Source organism: Calypte anna, chromosome 2 (assembly GCF_003957555.1).
Source record: "Calypte anna isolate BGI_N300 chromosome 2, bCalAnn1_v1.p, whole genome shotgun sequence".
NCBI classification, from domain to species: Eukaryota; Metazoa; Chordata; class Aves; order Apodiformes; family Trochilidae; genus Calypte; species Calypte anna.
Genome location: NC_044245.1, coordinates 2,668,906 through 2,682,088, shown reverse-complemented (window position 1 = coordinate 2,682,088; position 13,183 = coordinate 2,668,906). Strand labels below are relative to the sequence as shown.

At 50.7% G+C, this 13,183-nt stretch overlaps 1 protein-coding gene across 1 annotated transcript in view; it reads left to right on the top strand.

Annotated features, from left to right (window-relative positions):
- The first annotated feature begins 2,502 nt into the window (after nt 1-2,502).
- Nucleotides 2,503-13,183, top strand: part of WNT9A (Wnt family member 9A) — a 58,452-nt gene continuing 47,771 nt past the window's right edge. The window contains exon 1 of the mRNA XM_030445438.1: nt 2,503-2,631. Within this exon, the coding sequence (XP_030301298.1) occupies nt 2,537-2,631 (95 nt within the window). The 5' untranslated portion in view covers nt 2,503-2,536. The remainder of the gene's footprint in view (nt 2,632-13,183) is intronic.

The following is a 13,183-nucleotide window of genomic DNA, read 5'->3' as shown; positions in this document are numbered from 1 at the left end:
GAGGTTTTAGGGTGCAGAGCTGCAGTGGGAACCCCTACATTCTCAAATAAGTGAAGCTTTGTGGGGTGCAAAGGCAGCAGCTTTTCCACCAGGCTGTTTTCCAAAGGTTTGGTCAAGGACTGGTCTGAATTTTTGTTATACATTAAAAATTAAAGCAGCTTTTCCTTCCCCCCCTGCTCCCCATCCCACCACTCCCTTTCCCTTCCCATTTTTAAATTATTTTTTTTTCTGAAAAGGAGCAGAAGCCAAACAGTTTGAACAGTGCTGGGGAAGCTGGAAATTCTGCCCAACCCTGCTGGGCACCTTGCAGCCCCCACCCCAAAGGGTGTTGAGGTTTTAGGGTGCAGAGCTTCAGTGGGAACCCCTAAATTCTCAAATAAGTGAAGCTTTGAGGGGTGCAAAGACAGCAGCTTTTCCACCAGGCTTTTTTTCAAAGGTTTGGTCAAGGACTGGTCTGAATTTTTGTTATACATTAAAAATTAAAGCAGCTTTTCCTCCCCCCCCTCCTCCCCACTCTACCACCCCCTTTCCCTCCCCATGTTTTGATTTTTTTTCTTCTGAAAATGAGCAGAAGCCAAACAGTTTGAACAGTGCTGGGGAGGCTGGAAATTCTGCCCAACCCTGCTGGGCACCTTGCAGCCCCCACCCCAAAGGGTGCTGAGGTTTTAGGGTGCAGAGCTTCAGTGGGAACCCCTAAATTCTCAAATAAGTGAAGCTTTGTGAAGCTTTTTTTTTTTCTGAAAATGAGCAGAAGCCAAACAGTTTGAACAGTGCTGGGGAGGCTGGAAATTCCCCAGTGCATATCCCAGGATTGCTCCAAGGGGGTATTCCAGATCAAAAGGTTGATCCCCATCAACCCAACCCCCGTGTGGTTCCTCAATTGGTTTGTCCCCAGATTATGGGGACCAGAAAAATGGACAAACCCCACCAGGGCTATCCAAGGGTCTTGTTGTCCCCCCCGTGCTCCCAGTTGTCACCTGCTGGACAGAGGTCTGTGGAGCTGGATGGTTTAAACCCCTGGGGATGGTGGCTTTTGAGATGGGAGTCAACACACCACGTGCTCATGTGTCCTCCTGTGTCTGTCCCCACAGGGGACACGAAGGGGGTCACCAGGATGACACAGCCATGCTCAGGAGGGAAATCTTTTTATTCCTGAGCAGCAGCGGGTGCACAAATCGCCTGGAGAGGAGAGAGTGACATCTGAACGGACCTGGAACAACTTTGTCACCAAAGGGCTGACACTTCAGCCATTAACTACTTCCCACCCAGGGTGTCCCTCACCCTGTCCCTGCATCTTGCCTCTCCACGGGTGTCTAATGCTGGAGTGACACTTTTAACCCTTAGACAACAACAATCCAGCCCTTGCACGACTGCCTGCTGCTTGCACGATGGATGAGCACTCACACTTGCAGCCCTTGTGCCACCACCCAGATGCTGCATGCTCGTGGCCCTTGTATGTTTGGGCCATGCAGAGCTGACCACACCTACACCTTGCACACCTGCACCTTGCACACCTATGCCTTGCACAACTGCTTGACCATGGAATAAGTGCCCTCCCCGTGGCATGACTAGCCTTTGCACAACTGTCCAGATGTGGTACCTCCACCCCTTGCTCATCTGCCTCTTGCACATTTGCCCATCCCTGGCACAATCAGACCACCCCTGGTACATCCACACCTTGCACGACTGCCTGCTGCTTGCACAGCTGCCACCCCTTGCATGTCTGATTCTTGCATGGCTGCCCATTCCTGACATGTTCATTCCTTGCACATCTGCCCAGATGTGACACAACCATCCCTTGCACACTGGGACCTGGCACAACTGCACATCCTGGCACACACCCAACCCTTGCACAACTGCCCTGCCCTTGCACACCCACCCCTTTCACTACTACCCTGCCCTTGCACACGCACCCCTTACACTTCTGCCCATCCCCGGCACACCCGCACCCACCCCTTGCACAACTGTCCTGCCCTTGCACACGCAACCCCTGCACAACCGCCCATCCCTGGCACACCAATGCTTGCACTACTGCCCTGCCCTTGCACACTCAATCCTTGCACTTCTGCTCATTCCCATCACACTCACTCCTTGCACTTCTGCCCATCCCCATCACACCCACTCCTTGCACTCCTGCCCTGCCTTTGCACACACAACCCTCGCACTTCTCCCCATCCCTGTCACACCCGCCCCTTGCACACCCACCCTTTGCACACCTATCCCCGACACCCCCCTGCCGGTACCTCCTCCCTTACACCCCGTCCCGTCCCTTTTCCCTCTCCCTCCTCCCTTCTTTTCCCTCCCCCTCCCTCCCTCCTCAACTCCCGCCTCTTGGAGGCGTACCCCACATTTTCCCTCCCCTCTCTCGTACCCGCCCCGTTCTCCTTACCCCCCCCTTCCCTCCTCCTCTCCAGCCCCGCCCCGGTCCCGGCTGGGTTCTCGCCTCCGGCCGCGCTATAAGAAGCCCGGAGCGGGCGGCGGGGCCGTAGCGGGCGCGGCGGGGGAACGAGATGAGCAGCGCCGGCGCCGCTGCAAGATGCTGGATGGACACGTCCTGCTGGGATGGCTCTCCTCCTGCGCGCTCCTAGGGCTGCTCGCCTGCACACCGCGGCCCTCCGCCGCCTACTTCGGGTAGGTGGCCACAGTTCCACCTTGTAACCTGTTTTTTTCCTTTTTTTTTAAATTTTATAATTTTTTGTTTTTTTTGTTGGTATCTCTCTATGTCCGAGTTCGTTTTCTTTGCCACAACCCGCCCCGAGATGATGCCCGCAAAAAAAAACAACCCTTTTTCGCTGCCTGCGTGCCGGCATCCGTCCTGCGGGGGCTGACAGCTCTTTCCCTGCCTGGCACAAGAGTCTGGCTCACCCCTGTCCCCCTGCTCGGAGCACGCTGACCCTCATCTTGTCGCCGGGATCTTTAGGGGGGTTTCTTGCTTGGGGCTGGGGGAGAAGGAAAGTCCCGTTCTGCCTGTCCCAGACCGGCTGATCAGCGACGGAGGGGACCAGTAGTGGGTTGGTTAGGGAGTTGGGCTCCAGGTGCTTATTGCAACCGCTCATCCTCATGAGATATCCCCCAAAAACCACTTTTTACTCCCTTTTTTTTTTTTTTTTTTTTAATTTTCCCTAATTTAAGCGCATAACTTCAGCATCAGGTGCTGGCAAGCCGGTCCCGGCATCACCCCGGCTGCTTTGTTGCTGATTTTTTTTTTTTTTTTTTTGTCACCCACCTGAGCTGGCGAAAAACTTCTTCGCGACAGAAGGTGAGCGCGGAGAGGTGCGGAAGAGGCGCGGAGGCTCCGCATCTCCCTGCGCTCACCTGTGCGCGGTGCAGGGCGCTGCCGGCAGGGAGCGCTACCGGCCCGGACCCGCCGCGCAGGTGGATCCGGACCCCTCGGGACCCCCTTATCCCCTTTCCCCCTCTTTATTCCTTGGGAAAAGGGATCTAAGCTGCAGCAACCCCCCTCACCCCCCTCCTTAATACCCCTCGCCAGCCTCATTGAAGGGCTCCAGCCCCCCCAGCAAAGGGTCTGCTTGGCTTTCCATCCATGCGGCCCCCATCCTCACCCCCCCTTTGAATTTTTGGGGTTTTAATGTAGCTGCCTCCCGTCTTCTCGCTTTTCTTTCTTTTTTTTAATTATAATTTTTTAAAAGAATTTTCTCGCAATTGGGTCGGTTGAGGACTGGGGATGCGAACACCTGATGGAGAGGTTTTGGGTGTTAAGTTTACTCAGGAGTGCTGGTTCTTTGCTTCTTTTCGGGATGTTGCGTTACGACCGCTGGTAGGAGCCACTGGACCAGCCCTGGAGAATGTTTTAGCAGACCTGAGGTTTTTTTTCCCCCCGCCCTCCACCCCCCCCCCCCCATTCCCTCTTTCCAGTAAAACAAATCCTGGTGTTGAGGCTTGTCCATTGCTTGTGGTCTGGCAAAGTTTGCCGAACAGTGCTACTTACATCTTCTGTTTCCAACTCGAGAACCGTTCAGCTTCCTGCTGCTGGGGCTGCTTTTCTGAGGAAACAGCTTGTCCTGGGTGTGCAGGTTTTTAGGAAAAAAAAAAAAAAAACAACAGAAAAAACCCCCAACCCTTTTTTCCTGCAGCAGAACACTGTACCCAGCCCGTAGCTTGTGGGTTTGCTGAAGACCACCAACACTCTGCAGTTGTACTGGGCCTCAGGGACTGACAGGGCTTGGAAGGAGCTTGGCTGTAACTTTCCTGTTAATCTGTGTGGTGCTGGTGTCTGCTGTAGGGCAGCAGGTACCTCCTTCCAGTTGCTTCCTTCTGGGATTTCTCTGTTGCCCTCGTGAGCTTGGTGTCGATTTTAATTTGGGTTTGAGCGGATTGAGCCAAGAGAAATGTGCTGCTGGGTCTGTCCTGACCACTTTGGGTTCTTATTCCCTCTGTCTTGGCATGGCTGCTCTTTCTGATATGAGACTGGCAAGGAGAAGAGATGCTGCCAGATGTGCCCCCGGCCAGATGTGCCACTCCAACCCCTCTGGGGCTGCTGCAGTGGGTGAGTTTCCTTATGGAAAGCATCCTGCCCCCTGGTTTAGAGCCACAGCAAAGGAGCAGCATCTGCTGCTAATCTCCTCTTTGTTCTTCCAAGCAGCCTAAAGCAGAGATTGCACTTGCTGAGGTGCAGGGGGGCACAGGGGGGGGGATGGTCAGTCCAGGGTCCTTGCTAATCCCTAGTGATGGGATCTAAAGTGTGTGTGGAAGAGCTGAGCCCTCCTTGCTGCCGTGGAGTGGGAAAAGAAAGAAATCTTGATCGGGCACCAGCAAAGCACTTGGTGCCTCTTCAAGTGCCCTGTGAAGTCTGGTAAGAGCCCTCTTTGCCATGCCTGGAAAGGAGGAACTGCTCCAGATGTGGAATCACATCTGTATTCTGCTAGAAATCTGTCCTAAAAACCTGGATGCGTCCCCCTGAGCTTGAAACAAAGCAGGCTGAGTTAATGCAACCCCTTTTTTTAGGCAAGGGGAAAGGGCCATCCATTCCCAGCCATCACCAGAGCCACCAGGACACCTTTTTGGTGGCCTGCTGGACCTTCTTGGTCCCCTTTGGAGGAGTTGGGAGGGTGCAGAGGGCAGGAGGCAGCCGTGTTAAACAGATGTCACGCCTGGAGCTGCTCCATTCTCCAGTCTGCTGGAGGAGAGGGACAGCTGTGGATGATCCCTTCCACCCCATCCCCACTGTCTTATTTCAGGGAAAGAATTCCGTGTCTCCAAATGTGTGGCCCGGCGGGGAATTAGTGCATGGGGGGGGGGGACAGAAATTGGGCATGGTTACAGGATAACAAGATTGTGTCAGCATGGAGTTATGTCTCTGTGTCTGCCCCAGGAGGGCAGCTAAAGAGTGGGAGTGTGGAGGGGGAGTGATGCTGGGGTGGGAAAGCCAAGGCTTGGAGGCTGCTGCTTCTCTGTGTCTGGCTCTGGTGTCTTAGAAGTTGGCACAAGCAGCCAACAACAACAAAAAAGCCTTCTAGGAGAGGTTGGTGTATGGATGAGAAAATGTTGGTGCAGATGGGGCATTTGCTCCATCCCCAAGCTTCCTGATTGAGGACATGTGCTGCAGGGAACAGTTCACTGTCCTGAGCAAAGGGAGGGACAGGTTTATCCCTTGCCTAGGGTTACACTGGCAGCCTTGATGCTCCTCTCTGGGTGATGCTGAGCTTCTCCCTGGTGCAGGAGAGAAGCAGGTACCAGCCTGACCTGAAGCTGCTCTCCATCCAAGGCAGAACCTGGAGTGATGCTGATGGGCAGCTGCGAGCAGAGTCCTCAGAGGCACCTGTTCAGAGGGGGGTTGGAAACCTGAATTACTGGAAAGCAGCTGAAAAAAGCCAGCTTCAGGGTTGTGGTGATGCCCCAGCTCCTAAGCCTTGTCTGATAGGAGACTGCTTGATGCCCTAAGGGAGATCTGAGCAGGACCTGATGGTTTGTTTAGCCACAGCTCAGGATGCTCAGTGCTCCAAGGTGTGTTTTAGGGTAGGAATACAGCTGGGAGCCTGTTAGTGGCTGAGTTTACACCAGAGGGGGAAGCATTGCCTCGAGATAAAAGTCAGCTGAGACAGGCTTGTTGCAATGCACTGCCTGCCCTAAAATTTTGTCAGCCTGCTTTTATGTTCCAGCCTCTGCAGCTGGGCTGGCTGAAAAGGAATTTTCCCCCTTGTATTACAACTGGCTGGGGGGGGGGGTTTAGTTTGGAGCAGCCAGCCCCAGACTGCTGGGATCCCTTAGAAAGCATTGCATTTCACTTCTCTGCTTTTCTTATGCCTTACAAGCTTTGGGTGTGGGTGCCTCCCCTCCCTCCTTTTCCTCTCTCCAGTGTGATTTGGGGGAAGGGGGTGTGTGTGTGGAAATGCCATAGCAGCATCTGGGAATTGTGTTGGGACTTGTGCTTCTGGGCTTTGGAAGTGGCAGATGACAAGATTAGCCATGCTGGGGTGATTAACTTCAGTCCTGCTGTGCCCTGGTGCTAGAGTGAAAGCAAAAAGCACCCCATAGGAGCTTGGTGCTTTCCTGAGCTGCCTGTGGTTGCAACCTGTCCAGCCCATAAATCAACCCCCCCCCTCCATCTATTTATTTCTGGGTGTTCTGATTTATAGTCTGACTCAGTTTTGCTGCACCCCTTCCTTTTATTTTATTTATTTAATTTTTCCCCCCCTTTCTTCTTCTTGCTGGAAAGAAGTGGGTTGGTTTTCTGCAGGTTGAAGCTTGCTCAGCTTTCCTCCAGGAACCCAACAGCTCTGCTCCCTCTGCAAACACTTGTCAAGACAGTAGTAATGTTCCAAGTGGCTCATGCTTACATAGTGTTTGTATTGACAGATTGCAATGTTCTTCATAAATGTAACTGATCCCTGGGCTGCACGCAGGCAACAGGAACCCTGAAATGCTTCTGGGGGGGAGAGGGAGGGAGGGGAAGCATAGCTTGCCCTAATTTACCAACACATCTCTGCTGAGAGCAGGTTCCTTGCTGCATGATGGGTTTTTTATTTTTTTTTTTTTTATGTGGGAAGTGCAATAAATGGGTTTTTTCTTCCCATTGGAAGGTGCAGAACAGGTACTCAGCTCTGCTTTAAGTGCAAATACAGTGAAATATTGTGCACCCTGTAATTCCCAGTGTGATTCTGCTAAATGCTGGACTGGAAGGGATCTTCAGGAGTTGTGGCTACCCTGATGGGGTGAGCTGTGAGCTGGGATGGATTTCTAAACTGTGCCATCACCTTGAATGTCACCTCCAAGAAGAAGCAGCTTGGTGGTGCTGGCAGGCTTTGCTTTTTGGGGTTTCTTTTTTTGGGTTTGTGTTTGGTTTTGTTTTTTTCCCCAACCTGTGGGATGCATTTGATGGCTCTTGCATCTCAAGAATTTCCCTACCTGTCACTTGATGGTGGTGTAGGGCTGCAGCTCCAGCTGAAGGTGTGTGAACTCCTCAGGAAGCTGTTGCACAGCCAGGCCACAGTGTGTTGGCTTTCCAGACAGGGATGGTTGGCCCTGGCATGGTGTGTGAGATGGAGCAGCTGGTTCTCACTGCAAACCTCCCCCCCTGCCTCTAAAAAAAAAAAAAAATAATTAAAAAAATAGAAAAAAAACCCCAACAAAACAAAACCTGGGCTGGGGTGGTGAGGGAGGAATGTGGCACACAGGCTGGGAGCTCCTGGGGCTGGGTGGTGGCTTTGCCATCCCACCCTGTGGTGGTTTGCTGCTTCTAGGTGGTGGTGCTGGTTTTAATGTGATGGATGTCCTGGTTTTCCTGAGAATAGAAAGGGTGTGCCTGGCTTTTAAAATTTATTTATTTATTTTGTTATTTGGGTTTTTTTGTTTTTTTTTTCTTTGCCCTGTTCCTTTTGAGCTGGGTGGGGTGAGTTGTCATGTAGAGACTGTGTCTGAGTCCTGACTGGCTTCTCTCCCCTAAGTTGGCCTCTCTGGGTCAATAGAAAGCAGTGTTTAACCTCCTTGCCTGTGGAACCCCATGCCTTGAAGAAGCATTTGCTTTGTTGGTACTGGAAGGTGGCACTGGAATTGAGGAAGCACCCTAAGGGTGGTGAAAAAGCCAGGAGCATCTGGGAAAAAAAAAAATTAAAATAATAGTGTGGATGCAGCTAAGGGGTCACCAGGCCACCATCATTTCTAGGGACTCAAATTTGTCCTCAGTTAGGTTGGGAGGTGCCTGGAAGCTTCTTCCATCTGCTGTGTGCTCAGAGAATGGAGCAGAATTTTATTCAGACCTGGATTTGTTTGTCTTGGACTCATTGTACTGGATTGCTTGGGACTTTGAGGATCACTACCTTGTGCCTCAGTTTCCCTCAGCTGGGAAGACATTGGAGCCATCTCTCTCTGAACTCAACTTGATAATGGGCACAGTGGTTGCATCAAATGCTCACCAAATCCTGCAGGTTTGGTTCAAAAGGGTCACCAGAGCTTCAGATGATTCCTTAGGGGAGAAGATGCCCCACTAGGAGAATTTTAAGTGATCCTTGGCAAAGCAGGAGGAGGCCAGTGATTAATTTTTATTTTTTTTTTTTAGTGTGACTGATGATGCAGAACTGGAGAGCAGGAATCTCCAGGACTCTGGTTTCCTGGTGAAATGCTGGGTCAATCATTAACTTGCTTTCTGGAAGCTGCTAACAACAATAAAAGGGAGTCCAGCCCCACAACCCTAACAGAAAAAAAAAGCAAGCTCCTGAGTGTTTAATAATTAAAGGCCTTGTGCTTTATGGCAGGGTAATGAGAATCCCCTTGAGGCTGATTCAGGGGCAGGTAATTGAATTAAATTGTGGGATTGGGAAGGGGGAGAGTTAAGTGGAAGGTCTGGAAGACTTCACAGAGGAGCTGGTGTGATGCTCCTGAGTTTAAATCTTTCTGACAAGCCTGGGTTTTGTCAGTCTTTGCTGCTTTATTCATTTTCTTGCTCCCTGCTTCATTTGCTGTGCTTGCAGCCTTTTGGTGGTGTTGCCTCCTGGAGAAGATGCTTCTGTCCTGGGGATGCTCCCTTCAGTTCCCTTCATCTAGGGAGGTGCTGACAGGGGTTTAATTCTTGGTGGTTTCCTTAGTGAAATGTTGATATTTAAAGGCTCCTTGAGGTTTTTTTGGTGGAGAAGCCAAGCCAGAAGATACTGAATTATGCCATCTGAATTCATGGAGGATTCTGGCTAGCAGAGGAGGTACTGAAGGTACATTTTTGAGGTTCCCACTGCATGAGGCAGTTTCTGATGCAGGGATTCACAGAGGTGGTGAGACCTAGAAAGTTCATTTCAGAACAGGTGGAGCCTCTGCTTTGCCTTCCCCATCTCTTTCATCCCTGTGCACAGCTGCTTTCTAAGAAGCACTTGGTTGGGATGGGGTTTTCTTGGAGACTGAGATGTTTACCCTGGAATATCCCTGTAGATGAAACTCTCTTGAACATGGTGTGAGGCCACCAGAGGTGTAAGGACTTCTGCTGCCAGAAGCCTGATGGAGATCCTTTTACTCCAGTTTCATGGAGCACCGTGGCACCTTCAGGGCTTGTGTACAAATGGGAAAACTCATCCCAGTGTTTGCTGTCTGAAGCACTTGCGAGGAGAAAGCTCAATACATGAAAAAAAAAAAAATAATTCATGATCTGCTGCATGTGAAGGACTTCTCTGTGTATAACCATGCAACTGAAAGCACCCTTGGGTGGGGTGACACTTGCTTAGCTCAGACTGAACCCTGTGCTAGACACAAATTTCTTCACCACAAGTTCCCTGATGATCCAGGTACCAACCTGCCAGGTTCCCAGTGCTTCCCTGGGGCTGTGTTGGAGCAATCCAAGAAGTCTCAGCTGGCTTCCCAGGCTGCAAACTGAGTGCTGAGCTTCTGGCTCTTCTCCAGGATGAAGCAGCCCAAAGAAAAAGCTCCCTGGTGGTTTGTAGCATGGTCATGCAACTGGTTTCTCAGTCTGAGCAGCTCTCAAGCAGAAGGTTTCTTGCTTCCACTGCTCCTGGACCAGCACATGGTTTGGCTTTCCTCAACTTTTGGATCATCTTTCCTCAACTTTGTGAACCCAGAGCCAGCTAAGGTCAAGTTGGGTAGGAGCTAGAAATGATTATGATGCTGGCTGGAAAGGGTTAACTCTTTAGGAGTTGACTTTTTTTTTTTTTTGGATGTCTAAGCTCAAATTTTTCCTCTTTCTCCTTTTTTTTTTTTTTTTTTAACTGTGCTTTTTAAGGTTGCCTCAGATCGTGGCTCTAAGTGCTAATGAGTCTTATCTCTTGAGATACTGTCATAAAACACACTTATGAAGTTTATCAGCTCAGTAAACTTTACATTTTATTGTAATGTGTGTTTGCACTGTGCTAAGTGGAACAGGGAGTATTTTGACTACATGGATAAACACAGCAGTTACAGGATTTGCTCTGGCTGATAGAAAAAAAAAAATCTTTTCTTTTTTCTCCCCTTTTAGCTGTTGCAAAAAAACCCCAACAAACTATTTCAGAAGGATCAGGCAGTTCCCATATGTGCTATGTGGTCTTTCAGTCTGCTTGTGACCCTAAATCATTCTTCTCTAAGGTGTGGGGAGTGTTTTGTTAATTCAGTCATTGAAGGATTGGTTTGGGGGGAAGGGGAAATGATAGAGACCTTAAAGATCATCTGGTTCCAACCCACCTAACACAGGGACACCTCCCACCAGCCCAGGTTGTTCCAAGCCCCATCCAACCTGACCTGGAACACTTTCCAGGGATGGGGCAGCCACAGCTTCTCTGGGCAACATGGACCAGGGGCTCAGCACCCTCACAGCAAAGAATTTCTTCCTAAGATATCACCTAAATCTCTCCTTTTCCAGTTTGAAACCATTGCTCCTTGTCTCATCACTTCAGGCCTTTGTCCAGCATTCCTCTCCAGCTTTCCTGTAGCCCCTTTAGGGACTGGAAGGTGATCTAAGGTTTCCTTGGGGCCCATCTGTACTCCAGGCTGAACAACTTTTGATGCCCAGAGCCCATGGCTTGGCACTGGGTTTCCTACCTCTGAATCTTAAGCACTCCTTGACTTCTTCCCAAGATCATGGGAGCTCTGAACTGCCAGCTGAGCCACCTTCTGGGCTAGGCTCACCCCTGTCTTCCAGAATACCTTAAAGGCCACTTATTACCCTTTAAATCTCACCCCCACAAAGTGCCTTATTTATATTCCCTGCTGTCCATCAATCAGCTGGATGTGACAGCTTCCCCAGCCCTGTCTGGGGGAGTCTCCTGACTGGTTCTCGCTGGTGCCCATCGACCCCTCCATGGGCTTGACAGGAGGGGCTGCAGGGTCACTGAGTGCTGGTGTCACATCTGCTGGGTTCTGGTATCTGTAAACTGGCAGCTTGCTCTCATGCCTTGGTTGCTGGGATCTCTGTAGGCTTCTCCAAGTGATTGGTTAAAAGAAAGTGAATGGCTCTGCCCAGGTCCTCAGGAAATTAGAATCAAAGAATTATATTGGTTGGAAAAAAGCTTTCAGGTCATGGAGTCCAACTCTTCACCCAGAGCTGCCAAAGCCACCACTGCCCCATGTCCCTCAGCACCACATCTACAGAGAAATTCCTCCAGGGATGATGGGGACTCCAGCCCTGCTCTGGGCAGCCTGGGCCAGGCCCTGAGAACCCTTTCCAGGGAGAAATTGTTCCTAAACCTCCCCTGGCACAACTTGGGGATGGTTCCTCTTGTCCCATCCCTTGTTCCTTGGGAGCAGAGAGAGACCAAACCCCCCCCTGGCTCCAGCCTCCTCTCAGGGGGTTGCAGAGAGCCAGAAGGTCTCCCCTCAGCCTCCTCTGCTCCAGGATCAACACCCCCAGCTCCCTCAGCTGCTCCTGATTTCTGCTCCAGACCCTTCCCCAGCTCCATTCCCTTCTCTGGACACTCTCCAGCCCCTCAATGTCCTTGTCCTGAGGGGTCCAAAACAAAACACAGGATTTCAGGTGTAGCCTCACCAATACCCAGCACAAGGGGACAATCCCTGCCCTGCTCCTGCTGGCCACACCAGAGCTACCACAAGCCAGGATGCTGGTGGCCTTTTTGGCCACCTGGGTGTACATTGGCTCAGATTCAGCTTCTGTTGACCAACAGCCCCAAGTTCCTTTCTGCTGGGCAGCTTTCCAACCCCTCTTTCCCAGTGTGGATCTTGTTGGGTGAACCCCTGCTGAGCTGGGTGCATTGACTGCTGTGGTGAGCTCAGCCCTCTTAAGTATCCTCATTGTAATGTCTTATCTGTGGGTTCATTAATTCTTTTTTGATGATCTCATGCTTGGGATTGCAACAAAACAAAGCCAGGCAGCCCTGGGGGGCATAACTTCACTTCTGTTAGAGATTGCAACCAAAGATTGTAGGGGAAGCTGGTTCTGCATGCTGCAGAGGGCCTCTTGTGGGGTTTTTCAGCTCCATCTTTTAGTATTCATGCTAGTAAACACTTTGAAGTCACCAAGGTGAAGTGTTCAACCTTCTGGTAGAATAATCCTGGTAGGAAAAGACTTTTGGGATCATCAAATCTGACTTCTAACCTAGCACACTGCCAAGCCCACCACTAAACCATGTCCCTATAGTGCCCCTTGGCTGTGTATGAAGCTGAGCTTTTATAGGGGCTTTGTTTTATCCTGGTGACCCATGCAATGCCTCCCATGGAATCAGTGTGAAGACCTCTGAGTGCTGGTAGGGTTTGGGTTTTGGTGGGGATCTCTACTGCTTGGCCTTAGCACTCCAGTTCTTCCCCCTGCCTGGAGGTTAGGGCAGAAGGTCTGCCAGGTGGTTTCTATACCCCAAATCTTTGATTCCCATGGAAACCCAGTCCTCTCTCTGGGTTCAGAGCCTCTTCCAAGGCATTGAGCAGTGTGGGTGAAAGCCCACATTGCAAAATACTCAGGCAAGAAGAGAAAACCCTGGAATTCTGGAATGGTTTGAGTTGGAGGAGACCTCAAAGATCATCTACTTCCAGCCTTCCTGAATGGGCAGGGATATCTCCCACTAAAATGTGTTTCCACTTGAGTTTAGCCTTGGAAGACCATTTTTAGCCTTGGAAGAACCAATTTGTATAGAAGCAGCTTTGATTTTTTTGCTCTGCTGGAAGTTTTGATGTGGATGAATGAGTGATGACATCCCAGTGTCTGGGAGCCAAGTTCAGGGTGGGATATTCCCCCAGGAAGCCAGGACAGCTGATGGGACTGGGTACCTTGAAGATAATTGAGTGTGGTGGCATTTCAGGTGAG